Source organism: Gracilinanus agilis, chromosome 2 (assembly GCF_016433145.1).
Source record: "Gracilinanus agilis isolate LMUSP501 chromosome 2, AgileGrace, whole genome shotgun sequence".
Lineage (NCBI taxonomy): Eukaryota > Metazoa > Chordata > Mammalia > Didelphimorphia > Didelphidae > Gracilinanus > Gracilinanus agilis.
Genome location: NC_058131.1, coordinates 418,504,890 through 418,522,112, shown reverse-complemented (window position 1 = coordinate 418,522,112; position 17,223 = coordinate 418,504,890). Strand labels below are relative to the sequence as shown.

The window sequence follows — 17,223 nt, the reverse complement described above, 5'->3', positions numbered from 1 at the left end:
TTGGTCCATGTAAAAGTGAAAGGAAGACACAGGAAGTGATGCAAAAACTGTCTTTAAATATGGTGGTAACTTCCTGTGAGTAGGTTTTTCCCCTTTGAACTTGGCCTTAGAGGAGTTTGGGCTTGAGACCTCAGACTGCTTCCCTTTGGACTATCATGTGGGTGAGTGAAAGGCTTACTCCCTCTTCTTGGCTTTTCTGGAGGCACTAGCCTCCAGAGAGTCCCCTCCTGAAGGAAGCCTCATGGCTGGCTAGAAGTCTTATTTAATTAACCTCTGTTCCACCCTATGCTGGGGCCTCTGAAGCCCTGCCTGGTTCAGACAAGGCCAGAGTAATTAATTCATTCTCTCTTTGTTTCTCTCTTTGTCTCTCTGTCTCTGTCTCTCTCTCTGTCTCTGTCTCTCTCTCACACATTTTCCTTACTTTCACTCTTTCTTTTTGTAAATAAACTACCATAAAAGTCATTCTGACTTGGGTCATTCATTTGGAATTAAGTAATTAATTCCTAGTGACCATACTCTTAAATATTCAGTCCAATCATAATCTTATCCTTTACACATTTGATCCTTGAGGAAATAGGGAGCCAGCTAAATTTGTGAAATAGGGGATTAGAATGTGTGATGTGGTCAGATCTCTGCTTAGGAAGGTCTATTTGAAAGCTAAGTGGAGGAGTCTGGAGTAAAAAAAATTTTGAGGCAGAGAGGCCAAAAGAGCAGGCTATAGTAATAGCCAGTGTGACTTACTGAGGGGCTTTTTGAGGTACATTGAGGGACATATTGAGGTATAAGAATGGTAGCAGTGTCAGGAGAAAGAGTTGTACACAAAAGATATTATGAAAGTATAAAAGACAAGACTTGGTAACTGATTGGTGTGGAGGTGACAGTGAGATGACAACTAAGTCGAGAGCCTAGGGACCTGGAACAATGGCGATCCTTTCCAAAGTAAGAGAGAAATTGGGGAGAGAGGTGAAAGATAATTAGTTTAATTTTGGACTGTTGAATTTAAAATTTCTAGGGAATATCCAGTTTAATATCTAACAGGCAGTTGGAGACACAAGACTGCAGGTCAGAATAAACATTAGAGCTAGACAACTAGAGTTGAGAATCATTTGCAGAGAAATGATAAATCAAACTATGGAAATGAGTAAGATCGCCAAGGGAAATAGTACAGAGGGAAAAGAGAAGAGGGTCCAGAACACAGCCTTGGGGGACATCCACAATTATAAGGCATGACCTGAATGATTTTCAGTAAAGGAAATATAGAAGGAGTGCTAAGAGGAGGTCAGGTAGGTGAACCAGTGGAGAGAAGTATCATGAAAACTTAGAAGAGAGTATCAAGAAGAAAAGCATTGGAGCTTCCGGATTAAAATGGTGGCAGAGTAGAAGCAGCTTGCTTAACCTCTCCTAACCAACACAGATAGGACTCCTCAAGGGGACATAAAAACAAATCCAGATGAACAAAAGTATGTGGGATTGGGGCATTTCCATGCTACAAGGGGGTGAAATAGCTCTCACTAAAAACGCGAGCTGAGCACCTCCCCCCCCCCCCACAGTGCCAAAGCCAGCTCATAAGAATTAGAGCAAGTTTGGGGTATTTATTAAGTTCTTGGCAGCTATCTGGGATCACCAGGGCCTGCTCCTGAAAGCAGCAAAACTTAAGACCCCAAGAGGCTAAAAAACTGGACTTTGAACACAGACCTTGAGCTCAGGCACTGACATTGAGTGCAGGCACAGACCTTGGATGGGGACCCAGTGCAGAGGGGTGTATGACTGTGGAAGCAGTGCCCTGAGACTGTTAAAGGAGCTTTGGACAGAGGAGTAAGCAAGGGGACCACCAGGTGGCTTGACCCTGAGAACAACTAGACTTGAGACCTCAGGAGGCTAAAGAGCACAGAACGACCCTGGGTGTGAGGATAAAGCTGAGAGGGCGCACAGCACGGTGACTCAGATGAAACCTGCTTCACGGCTTGATAGGATAGACAGAGAGCCTGTATGCCTCACTCAGACTTCTGATTGAGAAAGAAATAATAATGGCAAGCCAAGCATAAGAACCTCAAAAGAGAAAGATCAAGAAGAAATCTTTAACACTAGACAACTTCTACACAGAAAAAATCCAGACAACAGAGCAAACGGCAGAGGAGAACAAACAAGTAATCACATCCAAACCTTCCCCCCCCAAAAATGAAAATTGGTCACAAGCTCTTGAAGAGTTCAAATCTGAGATCATGAGAATGATGGAAGACATTGGTGAAAGAAGTGGGAAACAGCTCAAAAGGAAATTAACAGGCTAAAAGAAAGAACACAACTACAAAACAATTTCCAAATAATTAAAACCAGATCTAAACAGAGAGGGCAGCTGGGTAGCTCAGTGGATTGAGAGCCAGGCCTAGAGACGGGAGGTCCTAGGTTCAAATCCGGCCTCAGACACTTCCCAGCTGTATGACCCTGGGCAAGTCACTTGACACCCATTGCCCACCCTTACCACTCTTCCATCTATGAGGCAATACACAGAAGTTAAGGGTTTAAAAAAAAAAAGCAAAAAACTAGATCTAAACAATTGGAAAAATATTGAATGCTCATGGGTAGGATGAGCTAACATAATAAAAATGACCATTCTACCCAAATTAATTTACGTATTTAGTGCCATACCTATCAAACTACCAAAAAACTTTTTTACTGAATTAGAAAAAACTAACAAAGTTCATTTGGAAGAACAAAAGATCAAGAATATCAAGGGATATAATGAAAAAAAGTGAAGGAAAGTGGCCTAGCAGTACCAGATATTAAACTATACTATAAAGCAGTGGTCATCAAAATGATATGGTACTCACTAAGAGACAGAAGGGAGGATCAGTGGAATAGACTTGGGGTAAGTGACATCAGCAAGACAGTGCATGATAAACCCAAAGAGCCCAATTTTGGGGACAAAAATCCACTATTTGACAAAAACTGTTGGGAAAATTGGAAAACAATATGGGAGAGATTAGGTTTAGATCAACCTCTCATACCCTACACCAAGATAAATTCAGAATGGGTGAATGACCTGAATATAAAGAAGGAAACTATAAGTAAATTAAGTGAACACAGAATAGTATACTTGTCAGATCTATGGGAAAGGGAAAAATTTTAAACCAAGCATGAGTTAGAAAAAATTACAAAATGTAAAATAAATAATTTTGATTACATTAAATTAAAAAGGTTTTGTACAAACAAAAACAATGCAACCAAAATCAGAAGGGAAACAACAAATTGGGGAAAAAATCTTTATAACAAAAAACTGTGACAGAGGTCTAATTACTCAAATGTACAAGGATCTAAATCAATTGTATAAAAAATCAAGCCTTTCCCCAATTGATAAATGGGCAAGGGACCTGAATAGGCAATTTTCAGATAAAGAAATCAAAGCTATCAATAAGCACATGAAAAAGTGATCTAAATCTCTAATAATTAGAGAAATGCAAATCAAAACAACTCTGAGGTACCACCTCATACCTAGCAGATTGGCTAAAATGATAGCAGGGGAGCGCAATGAATGTTGGAGGGGATGTGGCAAAAATGGGACATTAATGCATTGCTGGTGGAGTTGTGAACTGGATCCAACCATTCTGGATGTCAATTTGGAACTATGCCCAAAGAGCTCTAAAAGACTGCCTGCCCTTCAAGCCAGCCATACCATTGCTGGGTTTGTACCCCAAAGAGATCATAGATAAACAGACTTGTACAAACATATTTATAGCCACACTTTTTGTGGTGGCAAAAAACTGGAAAACGAGGGTATGCCCTTCAATTGGGGAATTCGGCTGAACAAATTGTGGTATATGCTAGTGATGGAATACTATTGTGCTCAAAGGAATAATAAACTGGAGGAATTCCATGTGAACTGGAAAGACCTCCAGGATTTGATGCAGAGTGAAATGAGCAGAGCCAGAAGAACATTGTACACAGAGACTGATACATTGTGGTAAAATAGAATGTAATGGACTTCTGTACTAGCAGTAATGCAATGACCCAGGACAATTCTGAGGGATTTATGGAAAAGAATGTTACCCACATTCAGAGGAAGAACTACAGAAGTGTAAACACAGAAGAAAAACAACCACTTGGACACATGGATTGATACAGACATGGTTGGGGATGTAGACTCAAAACGACCACACCAAAGCAACTATCAATATTATGTAAATAAGTCTTGGTTGATGATACATGTTAAAACCAGTGGAAATGTGTGCTGGATATTGGGGGGAGGGGGTGAAGGGGAAAGGAAAAACATAAATCATGTAACCATGGAAAATTTAAAAAAATAAACCTCAAAAAAAAAAGAAGAAAAGCATTAAAGACTTTGGGGAAATCAAGTTTGAGGACTGAGAAAAAGCAACATTAGATTTGCTAAGTAAGAAATCATTAGTGACTTTGGAGAAAACAACACCTGTTGAATGATGTGAGAAGCCAAATTGTAGAGACTTTAGAGAACAGAAGGAAAGGAAAGGGACACAACTATTGTGTAGATGGCTTTCTCAAGGAAAGCCACAAAAAGGAGGAGATAAATGGGATAAGGGCTAGCAGAGATGGATTCAACAAGTGAGAAAGACACAGGCATGAAATTAATCTGACAAAAAATTCGTTTAGACTAATACTGCCAACATTTGTCACCACATACCAAGATCAATTCCAAATGCATATGTGGCTTAGATAAAAAAAGGTCATATCATAGATGAATTATAGAGTTGGGAGAAAGGAAATGCCTTTCATAGTTAAATATAGCGGAAGTGTTCATGACCAAACCAGGGATAGAGAGGATCACAGAAGAGATTATGAAAATTTTTGGTTACATAAAATTTCAAAAAGTTTGCCTATACAAAATTAAAAGGAAATCATTACCTGAGGGGAAAAATATTTGGGTGGCAAGTCTCTCTGATAAAAGATGGATATCTAAGGTAAAGGAACTGATTCAAATATATGAGAAGAACCATTCATCAACAGATAATTTACATTTCTTTGAGAACTGTTCATTATCCTCTCAAACTAACATACCATTGATAGAAATATCCAATCATTCTGAAAACACCATGGAACTTTATCCAAGAAGTCATTCAACTATGTTTACTCTTCAACCTTGAGATAAATCTACTAAAACTATATCCTCTACAGAACAGAGAGGTAAGGGACTCATTTACTCAAATATTTATAGATCATCTCTTTGTTGTAGCTTGAAAAAAGGGCTTGAAAAAAAAAAAAGAGCACTCATCAACTGGGGAAATGACTGAACAATCAAGATATATAAAATGGAAGAAATGATAAAAAGGACAACTTAAAGAAACCTATGAAAACTTGTATAAATTGATGCAGTGATAAAAACAATGAACAATTTTACAGTAACAATGCAGTAAAAGAAAACAATTTTGAAAGACTTAAGACAATGCAATTAGCAAACATGTTTCCAGAGGACCAATAATGAAGAATGCTACTCACCTCTTGACAAGAGGAGTGATGGATTAAAATGCAAAAGATGACATAAATTTTGGCTATAGCCAATGTATAGACTAGTTTTGTGTAAAAGCTGGGTTTTTTCCTAATTGGAGGAGAAGGAAAAGTTGGGGAGCAGAGCAGAGCTGGTAATAATATTCTGCTCCCTCAAAAGGAAGAGAAGAGGGTCACACACATTTAAGAAAAATATAGTAAAGAAGAGAAATTCAGAAGGAAACAATGACAAGCAGGGGAGGTTAGAAGATAATAATGGTAACTTTTTAATGTTCTTTAATGTTATGTGAATGAATCAAATTCACAAATTCATAATCAGTTTTTTTTGTTCTATGTGTATGAAAATACTATTTTTTTCATTAAGTGCAGAATTAAAAAAAATATGCATATGTTTTTAAAATAAGAAAAAAGAAAAGATTTCCTGGGTCAAATCTGGCAAGATTATTATTGGGTGGGGGGGAAAGTTTTGGGTTCCTAAGACCTCTGATCCTTGTGGGAGACATGGCAATGGATATTCATTTGCAAGCCAGCAAGGGAGCCTATGAATCTTTTAGTATCTAAACTTTAATTTAAGATACTCCCTTATTCTTTTTTCTTTTATCTGTTAACATCTTTCCTTTTTTCTTTTGCTGAAAATCTATGGAATATTTTTTATTTTTATTTTCATGCTGAGTCTATAGTGCTAAGTAACTAATAAGTTAGCTCTTTGTATAATGATATTTATAAAACTGCTTGGTTCCTCTGTTCTTTTGGAGTTTTTTGGTGCCACCATTATAATATATATTATGTAATATATATTATATAAATTATAATATAATATAATAAAATAACTTTATGAAGGCTCTGAACTTATTTCTAAACAAAAATACCAAAGGAAACAGCAAAGCTCTTTTTTTTAGATGAGCCCTTTTTTTGTCTCATAAGACATAAATGATGAATTGCCAGGCCTGTTCTCTCATGCCCTCTCGTGGCAAAATGAGTTTGGCAATGTTTTTATTTCTGAAGTAAATGCAAAGGATTTGCAGTTTCTAGCTGGTTGGATCTATAGTTGCTTTAAAATATGTCCTCTGTATTGACTTTTTCTCCCCTTTATCATGAAAATTTTCTTAAAAAAAATCCACTTTGGAAACTCTTCTTATAAATTATATATAACTTGTTCCAAAACATCCATAACAAATCCGAGATCATAGAAATAAATTTGGTAACAAAAGCAAAACCAAAGAATTTACACATTTAACCATGTAAGAATAGAACAACGAATTCACATTTTATATATAGTAAAGATCAAAAGTATGGGGCTGGAGAAGGAGATGTGTCTGCTCCCAAACAATAATTATTTAGTATATTTACTACATATTGGCAGTATGTTAGTGTTGGGGATACAAAGACAAAAAATGAAAGTCCTCATCTTCAAGGAGTTATCTATAATAAAAAATAACATGTACACATATAAGTATATATCAAACAAATACAAGGTAACTGAGAAGTGGGATGAAAAGGCACTTGACACCAATGAAGAAGATAATGAAAGGATTTATGTAGTAGTAGCAGTTTGTCTAAGCTTTGAAGGAAAAGAGATTCTAAGAGGCAGAAGTGAGGCAGGGGGAATGGTTTGTCCAAAGACACTGAGATATTAAATAGACTATTGTGATATAACAGCAAGAAGACTAATTTGGCAGGACTGTAAAGAATAAGATGGTTGGAGTCAGATTGTAGACCACTTCCAATGCCCAAGAGAAGAGTATATATTTGATAAGGATCCCTGACCTACTATAGGTGTAAGCAAATTGTACACATATAAGTTTATATGTGTACGTCCTCATTTTGCCACCTAGGAGTATAAAAGGCCTGACAATTTAAAGGTTATGACCCCCACAATGCTGCATGTAAAAAGAGTTTTGTTATTTTTTTACTCAGAAATAAGTTTGTGTCTCCATAAAATTATTGGTTTTAGGTTCTTTCAAAAACTGAGACTAAAGTAGTAGTAGTTTTATACTATGGCAACAAAAAGCTAAAGAAGAAGAGAAACCAAGCAACATGAGCCACTGCAGTTTACTGAGCAGGAGACTGACATGACTAGGCCTATGCTTTAAGAATTTTACTTTGGCAGCTAAATTGAAGTAAACTGGAACATCTGGGAACACCTGAGACAGGAACAACCAACCAGGAGATTATTATAATAATCCATACCAGAGGGAACGAGGCCTTGAGTGGTAGTTGCATTAATAGAGAAAAAAGGAATATGAGAGATCACGTGGAAGTACAATTGATAAGATTTCATAACTGATTGGTTATATCAGGGGTTGACAATGTATGGCTCTTTCTGTAGGAGCCATAAAGTCAATTTTTTTTTTCAGGCGCTGTTACAGGAGCGCACACTGTGAGCACTGTATGGCTCTCAATCCACTGAGCTACCTAGCAGCCCCCAATGGATTATTTGTGACGTTTATGGCTCTCATGGCCAAAAAGGTTGCAGACCCCTGGATTATATGGAACGAAGGAGAGTGGGTTGGAAGATGATTATAGGATTGCACACCTTTTTTTTTTGGAGGGGGAGTGAACAATGAGCTCCACTTAAGATAGTTTGAGATGTCTACAGACTATCCAGTTCAAAATGTTCAAAAGACAAATGATTGTAGAAGCAATCTACTGGAGAAAATGGGAGGGAAGGAGGATCAAGGATATAAGAAAAAGAATTGGCTGTGGCAAGGGGAAGGGCCACCTCCTGCATTAAAACCCAAGGCAAAGGAAGAAAAAATGAGTGTTGCTATCAAGGCTTAAAAAGAGAATATCAAAGAGGATATTTAGAAGTATGATAGAAAATCAATTAAGGATGAGGAAAAGGATTGCCTTGCTGCAATGGGGGTCTAGTTGAGGTTAGGCAAGAAATCTGAAGAGGATAAAATTAGCAAGGTTTGATTTCTTTCCTATTCAGTAGCATGTTAAGTAGGGCTACTGTGTTAAAGTGAATGCATTCAACTTTTGTGGCAGGTTTCAATAAATAATTAAAGTTGTAGATAGAGGTACAATAACTTTCAGAATTTAGGAGATTGTTTCATTCTAAAAAAAATCATTATCTTCTAATTCTAATCTCACCTTCCAATCTAAATATTGGTTCCAAGGCAGAAGAGTGGTAAGAACTAGGCATTTGGGGTTAATTGACTTGCCCAGAGTAACACAGCTAGGAAGTGTGTGAAGCCAGATTTGAACCCAAGTCTTCCTCTCTCCAGGCCTGGCTGTCTATCCACTGAGCTGCCTAGATGCATCCACTTACCCCTCTAAATACTGTCTAAAATGGTCTTATCCTCTTGTTCATATACCTATATTTATTAAAGTGAAAATAAAATTTATAGTCAAAATCTATCTTTTCAACTTAATTACAATGATCTTCAAATTTATTTGATTCCTGATTTGTCATTTCTTCCTACTTTCAATCTGAGTTAAGCTGATTTAATGAATGCTTTAAAAACCCACCAACCAATTAAGACATAATTTGTACAAAGCACCCTGAGGAAAATAAAGTAGAGAACTAATTATTGTCCTTATGGAAGTTTCATTCTTGCTTTGTCCAACTAGATTCCTTGGTGAGTTATTTCTTCACTTCTGAGAGCTTGTAGAGAGAAGTCATATGAACATTAAAAAATCTACATACTCTTTAAAGTGCCAAATAAGTGATAGAGACAGTAAATGCTATAGGGTTCTGAACATGAAGACATGGGACTAGAGTGTAGGTCAGGGAAGGGAATATTCATCCTAGTCCTGAAAGGAGTAGTAGGATTTTGACAAATAAAATAGAGGAAAGTACTGAAGAGGGGATTGACTTGTAAAAAAAAAAATCTTAAAGGTAGGAAAGTGCAAGGGTGGTGACAGGTACAACAATGAATAGTAGCACAGTTGTGGAATACTGATGTAGGACACTGATTCTCAACCCCAGGTTGTGACCCAAATTAGAATTGCTGAAAGCTGAGGAAGGATGTTCAAAAAATCTCATTCCACAAGCTCCTGGCAAAATACCGAGTGAAGCACAGGTTGATGGGAGCGACAGCAGGAAAGCGAAGCTGGCTCTTTACCCAGTCACAGCAGTCCTGACATACTACCTGAACGTAATGTCTTCATGATTCTAAGAGTTGGTCACCAAATTAAAAAAAAAAAAAAAATTCAAAGATCTTATCTTTGCTTCCTTCCCAGGTTCCAAAGGAACAAGGCGTGAAGGTAGCAAAAAGTGGGACAGAACAAATTTGAAGCCTAAAACTGTGAGAAATTGTTGAAGCCCTTTTAATTGTAAAACCCATATTATTTACCAATTGCATCATTAAAAAACCAGAATAGATTTGGATCTACTGGTATAGTAGTAGTTAAGGCTAAAAAAATAAGTAGGAGATGAGTCAGAGGGGTCTTGAATGTCAAGCTAAAGAATCTGAGGTTTACCTTGTAGGCCAGCAGTGTCAAACAAACTGCCGGCAGGCTAAGTTCCTCCTTGAACCTCATTAAAATGTAATTGGGAAATATTTAACAAAATAAATAAAAAGAAAATAAAACATATATAAGATTACATTTCAAAACAGCTAATATGCTACTTATAAGGATGAATTTGACAAAGGCAAAGAAGTCACTGAAGATTTTTGAGCAGGGCCCCAACATGATAAAAGTAATTGTGCAGAGTGATTGGCAAAAAAAAAAAAAAAAATGTCTAAAGCAGGGATAGGTTCTTGCAATAATTCAGGCATGAAATGACAAAAGTTGATGTCACCAGGGATGAAAAGTGATACATTGTAGAGAATCTTAAAAGGAAGGATTGGCAGTATTTGGAGCCTTTATGGGATACATAAAGAACAATGAAAGCTGTTAAAAGTTTCTTTTGTAAAGGTAGTAGGTGACAATATAAGATAATAGGGCAAGACCTAGGAATCACTCTAAGCCTTCTCAGCAACAAACATTATAAAGCTGCTGCAGAGAATTTCTAAGTATAGTAAAAATAGGAAAAGAAAAAATGGAATGACCTTAATATATATAAAATTAGATACTTTGCAGATATACTAAAATTATTTCTAAAGCAACAACTGATATGCAAATGACACAGAAATGAAAGGAACATACTGTTTAATTTTACACAACTAAATCCAGAAAAACAAATCAATTTACAACAATTATGAGTTAACAAAAATGGTTTATTTACACTGTAAAGAATTTTAATTTAATTTAATATTTAAGTTGCAAAGATTTGGATATTATATACTTAGAAAATGTAAGCAGTTCTTTAGGACAGTTTGCCTTTGCCAATTTTCAAATCATCTTCTAATATGAATTGATTTGGCAGTCTATTTATGATAGTTTCTTATCAATAGTCTCAAACAAGCTATTGAAGGGGTCAAAGGGAGAAGGTGGAAGGAAAGATAAGCATAAAGCTTTAAGACTTAATAAAAGTAACTAAAGCAATTATAACTGTAGTATTTTGCTCTATTCTAAAGTGAAACCATCTAAATCATGGTATAGTGGAGATTCTAAAACCTGGTTCTACGAACTTGTTTTTAAAAAATAAAATGATAATATAACTGGTTTCATTTAAGTATCAAAAATACTACTCTAGGGGGTAGTTGGGTGGCTCAGTGAATTGAGAGCCAGGCCTAGAGATGGGAGGTCCTGGGTTCAAATCTGGTCTCAGACACTTCTTAGCTGTGTGACCCTGGGCAAGTCACTTAACCCCCATTGTCTAACCCTTACCACTCTTTTGTCTTGGAACCAATATACAGTATTGATTCTAAGATGGCAGGTAAGGGTTTTAAAAAAAAATACTACTTGAAGAAGGGATCCATAGATTTCACCAGACTGCCAAAGTGGCCTATGAAAAGTTAAAAACCCTTACTATACAGAACTTTCTTATAGGTTATCTAGTTCTTGTATAGGCAGCATTCCTCTTAAGTCATCCCAAAGAGTTAAATGGATGTCATTTATAAGCACATGTAATTTTAAGTGACAAGAATTTTATAAGTTATCCTTCATTTTAGAGAAGACTCCAAGAGTCAAGTGACTTGTCAAAGGGCAAATTTGTGGCAGCTATGGAACTAGAAGCTGAGACTTTTGATTCCCACCTCAGGGCTCTATTCTTAGTTATCAATTAATTCAGAAAATCTTATTTCCCTTTATCTAGAATCCATTAAACAAACTTTTGTTATATCCAACCTAAAGTCTTCTTTTTGCATTTTAAACCAATTTTCCCTTTGAATTCTCTTCAAAGAAGGTAGAGAACTCTTAGTTGTCACATTATAAGAATCATTCGAACATCTGAAACAGAATCAACCATCAGGCCAAAAAGTCAAGTTCTTTGAAGAATTTCCTTGCTGGTGCTATTTTCAATTCATAAGGCTATTTGGGTTTGGATTCATGTTACTTCTCACAGGGAGGTCCAAGAAGGGTGAACTGCTCTGATATAAAGCAAACTCATGGGATATTCAATTCATTTCAACAAATATTTTTATTATTAAAGGCCTCACTACTACATGCAGGACACTGTGTTGAAATGGAAACAAGAAGGCTTGAAATGAGGCAAGGAAAATTTGAACTTATTTAAGAGTTCCATTTGAAACATTCAGACATAACTGCAAGAAATTAAAAATATGTAGAAAATGTTTAGCTCTCCACCTAAGTCAACCATTTAATAAATGCTTAGCACAGTGCTTGGCTCATAATAAGTAGCTAATAAATGCTTTTTATATTCATTTTCACATAATAATAAGTAGGTAGATCTGGAAGTATGGTAGCAAGAAGCAAAGTTACGAAGGAGCAGTAAAAGAGCAAGGGCCAATTCAGAGTTCAGATGAAACTAAAAGTTGCTCAGTTTATACTACTTTTAAGTAATTCAAAATATTCTACCCTGTTTCCTTCCAAGAAAATATTCAAAATAGCTTCAGATTCTCTAGTTTAACTTTTTAAAGCAGTATTGGTGGTATTGATAAGTTACAAAGGGAAACAAAAAGTGAGCTTAGATCTCAGTAGCTAGAAAGATCCCAAGGCTAAGAGCAGAGCAGAATTACTTTACAAAACTGATATTTCAGATGCTGTTTCTTGGATTTTTCTTCCTAGTAAGCTACTAATTGTTTTTCAGGTTCAAATCCTAGGTTGAATTTAGTAGACCCTAACTCTGATTTTTCTCTGCAGTAGAATCTGGGTAAATGAAACAAACACATTGAAAACCTTGTAAGCCTTTATTAGTGAGAAGAGTACCACAGGATTTAGAGAAAGAAGGAACCATAGAAATCAATGAGTCTACCTCCCTTGTTTTATTAAGTAGGATGCTGAGGTCCACATAGCTTCAATGACAGGTCACACAGGTAGCTAGCAACAGAGCTAGAACTTGAACTCAAGTCTCCTGACTCTAAATCCAGTACAATAAGATCACCCCAATCACTTCACTGCCAGCACATACGCTAAATGTGAAGGAATGTCTGGAGAGTAACTCAGAAACAATGGCAGTTGTTGAAAGGTCAAGGCTGATAAAAGGGACATTTGCATCCTGGGAAATTTTCAAAGGAGGAACTCCTGGTATGAGAATGCCATCTTTAGAGGCAGTCTAGAAGTTTACCAGTCACTTCCAGTCTTGTTTGTTTTGTTTTGTTTTTTTTGTTTTTTAATTTTAAACCCTTAACTTTCTGTATATTGACTTATAGGTGGAAGATTGGTAAGGGTAGGCAATGGGGGTCAAGTGACTTGCCCAGGGTCACACAGCTGGGAAGTGTCTGAGGCCGGATTTGAACCTAGGACCTCCTGTCTCTAGGCCTGGCTCTCAATCCACTGAGCTACCCAGCTGCCCCCGTCACTTCCAGTCTTAGAGAATTGTCTGCCCCACACTTCCTTGAAAAGATAAGGAGGGTTCTATGGGTCACTACATTTAACGCCAGGCTTTTTCCAATATGTAGTTTAGTTTGATGAATTGTTTTTATTACTTTTTTTTATTCTTTGTTATCTGGGATTGATATATGGGAAGAGTGAAGGGAAGACTACCTTGACAAACGTAGATGTTATGTGAACATAGCAATAAAAATTTATTTTTTAAAAAATTGCCTAGAGCTCAGAGAGGTGAAGCCATTTATACAATGTTTATCTAGCTGTTAGTATATGCCAGAGGCAGGAAATGATCCCAAGTCTTCTTGACACCCAGGCTACCCTCTATCTACTATGCCAATACAAAGTAACTGATTCACAGAAGTCACTACCAAAAACATGTAATTTCAATGGTTACTACAACCCAGTCACAATTAGCCGTAATAATGAAAAAGTAGGAAAAATATAGGTATAATTAAAAACCATATTTTAAAAATGTTTTTGATATATTACTATGCTTTTGGGGGCCAGGAGATTTACCTTCCTAATTATTATATTTAACATGAAAATTCCTTAATGCAAAAAGAGGAAGATCTAAAGTATGATGAATGATAAGGAGAAAGAAAATAGACATTTAAAATCTTCCGTAAGAGTCAAATACCTATAAGAAAGATACATATATACACACATATACTAAATAAGGAAAATTTTTATATGAAAAATTAGCCTCAATGGAACCTATAATTAAAGTTTCTTACGTGACTTTCAAAAAACCCCTTAACTATAATTCCTAAACTGAATTTCACTAACGTTAACTTTATTTAAATAGGAATGCAAATTAATGTCAAAGTTATGAGACCAAGTATGCTACTAAGCCAGCTCTCGAGACCACCACACTAATAAATCAAACTTGTTTTTAATGTAAAAAGCCTTACTCAATATGTCTATTAGCTGCTCTTTTAGGCACTATGATTTAGATTCCTGAGTCCAGCCAGTTGGTCATCTTCATTTAGTCTAGAGACCAAATAGGCAAAACAAAGTGGTGATTATAGAAATCTACAAGTAAAATGACTCAAAGCAACTGCCCTGACATTAGATCAATGACATCATCAGTAAATAAGGAACAGCACTTAAAAAATAGGCTGCTGTCAAATAGGAGTACAATTTGGAAGTTACTCTGTCACTAATCAGTGGAAGCAACAACACACAATGGGACAAAAAAGTGTGAACTAATACTAAAATAGAGCACTGATAGAACATAACAAAAGCCTAGTAATGATTTTTAAAACAACAGACTTGTTAATGGGAGGTGAGGAGGCTAAAAGATAGGTCACATAATAAAAAGATAAATCAACCAATATCACAAAAAGAAGGGCCTAGCATGGGTACAATTCTCAGCAGCTGAAAGAGAAGGTTTAAAGTAAGTAATTGAAGAATGTGTAGAGACTGGTGCTGGATAGTGAGAGGAAGAGTGAGAAGGCACAGAATTAACAGCTGATATAAGGACCTGGAAGATTAAAAAACTGGTCCAGCAGCTGAAAGGAGAGCCAGCAGCTAAAAGGGATAAGCAGAACATGTGTCCAAGAAACACGCCTGACACCTGCCTGACAGAAACAATATCAGATCTGTTAGGAGGAAGAGAGAAAAGAGGCCTTTGAGAATACATAACTTCACTGTTTACCCTTTCATTTAAACATCTCCATATCTCATTTTTCAAAATTTGAATGTTTAAACTGCCATTTTTCAAAATACTTCCTAAATAAATATAAAGGAAGGATGGAAGAAAAAAGTCCTATTTAGAGGAAAAACATTAAAGTATTCTGGGTTCTGCTACTCTTAGTTTTGCTAACTTCTAGAACCAAAAATCTCTCACTAAAGTCAAACCATAATAGTTAAGAACAATTACCTCCGGTTCTACAGTATCTTGTCCTTCTTTTGTACTTTTTCCACTTTTTGCTGATTTTGGTGGTTCCTGAGAAAACATCAAAAAGGGTAGGTAGTTTTGAATTTGCAAAACTCCTAAAAGTTTTAAAACTCTTAAGAATCTATGCAATTATGTCTCATTTTAATATTACCCAAAAGTTCTTAAATACTATTGTTTAGAGATATAATAGAATACAAGACATTTATTTAATCTTTTTCATATTTGTAACCAAGGCTACAAAAAAAAGAACACAAAAAATATATTCAATTATATATAGTGGTGTATTCACGTTAAAAAACAGAAATGAAAACAAAAAAAACTCTCCTTCCTTTCCCCCTTCCCTAAACTCCTAGGATGGTCGTTTCTAAGGTGACACTAAAATGCTATACAGCGCCACCTGAAACCAAAACAAAAAAAGCTAACGCAGCAGAAATACATATCATCACACATACACAATCATCACAATGCAGGATAATACTACTATTTTAATAGCACCAGAAGCCTCTCTTTAAAAGAACCCCAAATTCATCACGATCACTAACCAATTCACTAGACTACTGTGAGCAAAGGAAGTTTGATGTCAAGGGGTGATTTTCTAAACCTTCTCCCCAACTAGAGTTCGAAAGACACCCATATCTCCCAGCCCCCTGACGGCTCCTGCTGTTGCTTCTTCATCCTCTTCTCCTGAGCTAGGAGGCATATTCCAAAGCATCCCTGCAGCCAGTATCACCCTCCACCACCACTATCACCACCACTATCACTACCCCCGCTGCTGCTGCTGCTGCTGCTCTGAAGAGGTTCTGGGGCGGGGGAGGCACCTACTGTGGACGCCAGATGCCGTTTCCCGGGGCAGCCGCACCCCCCAACCCCCTCCTCCCAGGGCAATCTCAAGCTGCTGTCACGGATCCCCAGGGCCTTGGAGAGGAGCAAAGGGGACGAGGCGTGGGCGCCTCCAGCCTCCTGGGGCGTGGGTGGGAGGGAAGTGGTGCCCACCCCCCCACTTGCCTGGAGATTTACCAACTCCTGGGGAGAGTGGGAGGGGTGTACCTAAGGTTAGGTCGTCGGGAGGGAGGACTCCCGCTGCCCTGTCGGAGGCCTGGGCACCCCGGGTGCTGCCGCGCCGGCCCCGCTTCCAGGGTGAGTAACTCCGGAGCATCAGTTGTCATTGCCCAGGACTGGGGTCTCAGCGAGCAGGGGAACCTCGGATTGGCCCCCTGCCAGGAGCAGAAGTTGTCGGCGAGTTCCCGTCTCAGGGGGGCGGCGCCCGGGCCCCCACACTAGGCCCAGTCCCCACAGGGGCAGTTTCGTCTTCTCCCCTCCCGCCTCCTGGCCCGGCCTCCAGTCCCCCTCCCCTCCGCAGGCTAGGCAGGCTGGCCAGGGCCCCGAACTCACTTTCTCCTTCTTGTTTTTATTCGGCATGGCTGGTGCGGGCCGCCCGCCCCTGCCGCCTCCTCCTGCGCCGCCGCCGCCGCCTCTTCCTCCTCCTCCTCCGCCACCGCCACCTCTAGCAGCAGCACCAGCAGCAGCAACACCAGCAGCAGCAGCGCCCCTGCCGCTGCCTCCCTCTGCCCTCCTGCCGCCTTCTCAGCCGCCACCCCCGCCGCCGCCTTGCTGGGGACTGAGTCCCTCCCTCGCCCTCGCTTCCCCTTTTCCAGGCTCCCAGAGGCTGCAGCAGCCGCGGCGGCGGCGGCGGCGGCGGCGGCGGCGGCGTCTCTTCGCCCCTCCCCCCCGACCCCGACCGCCCCCCTCCATACGTACTTCTTTTAATGGGAAAATGGTTGCAGGTTTTGACTCAAGTGCCTCTGTTTCCAATTCAAGTTTAGTGCATGTCTCAGGCTTTTCTGCCCCCTCTAGCTTTGCCAATTCCTGCTCCACAATTCCCTGCCACGCTGTTTTTGTTTTTACTAGTTCTCTATATTGGGCTTCCATGTTATCCAGCTTTCTTGTTAGGTATGTTAAATGGTAGAGAAAACCCCTAGGATGTTGTAGTAAATGGCTGGTTACAT

At 38.3% G+C, this 17,223-nt stretch overlaps 1 protein-coding gene across 2 annotated transcripts in view; it reads right to left on the bottom strand.

The window, feature by feature from the left end:
* PPP2R5C (protein phosphatase 2 regulatory subunit B'gamma) overlaps positions 1–16,919 on the bottom strand; it is a 219,900-nt gene extending 202,981 nt beyond the window's left edge. For both annotated transcript variants that reach the window (XM_044664603.1, XM_044664604.1), the window contains exons 1-2: positions 16,610–16,919; positions 15,200–15,265 (exon numbers count right to left, since the gene is read on the bottom strand). In XM_044664603.1, the coding sequence (XP_044520538.1) occupies positions 15,200–15,265; positions 16,610–16,636 (93 nt within the window). In that variant the 5' untranslated portion in view covers positions 16,637–16,919. The remainder of the gene's footprint in view (positions 1–15,199; positions 15,266–16,609) is intronic.
* Positions 16,920–17,223: the final 304 nt, after the last annotated feature.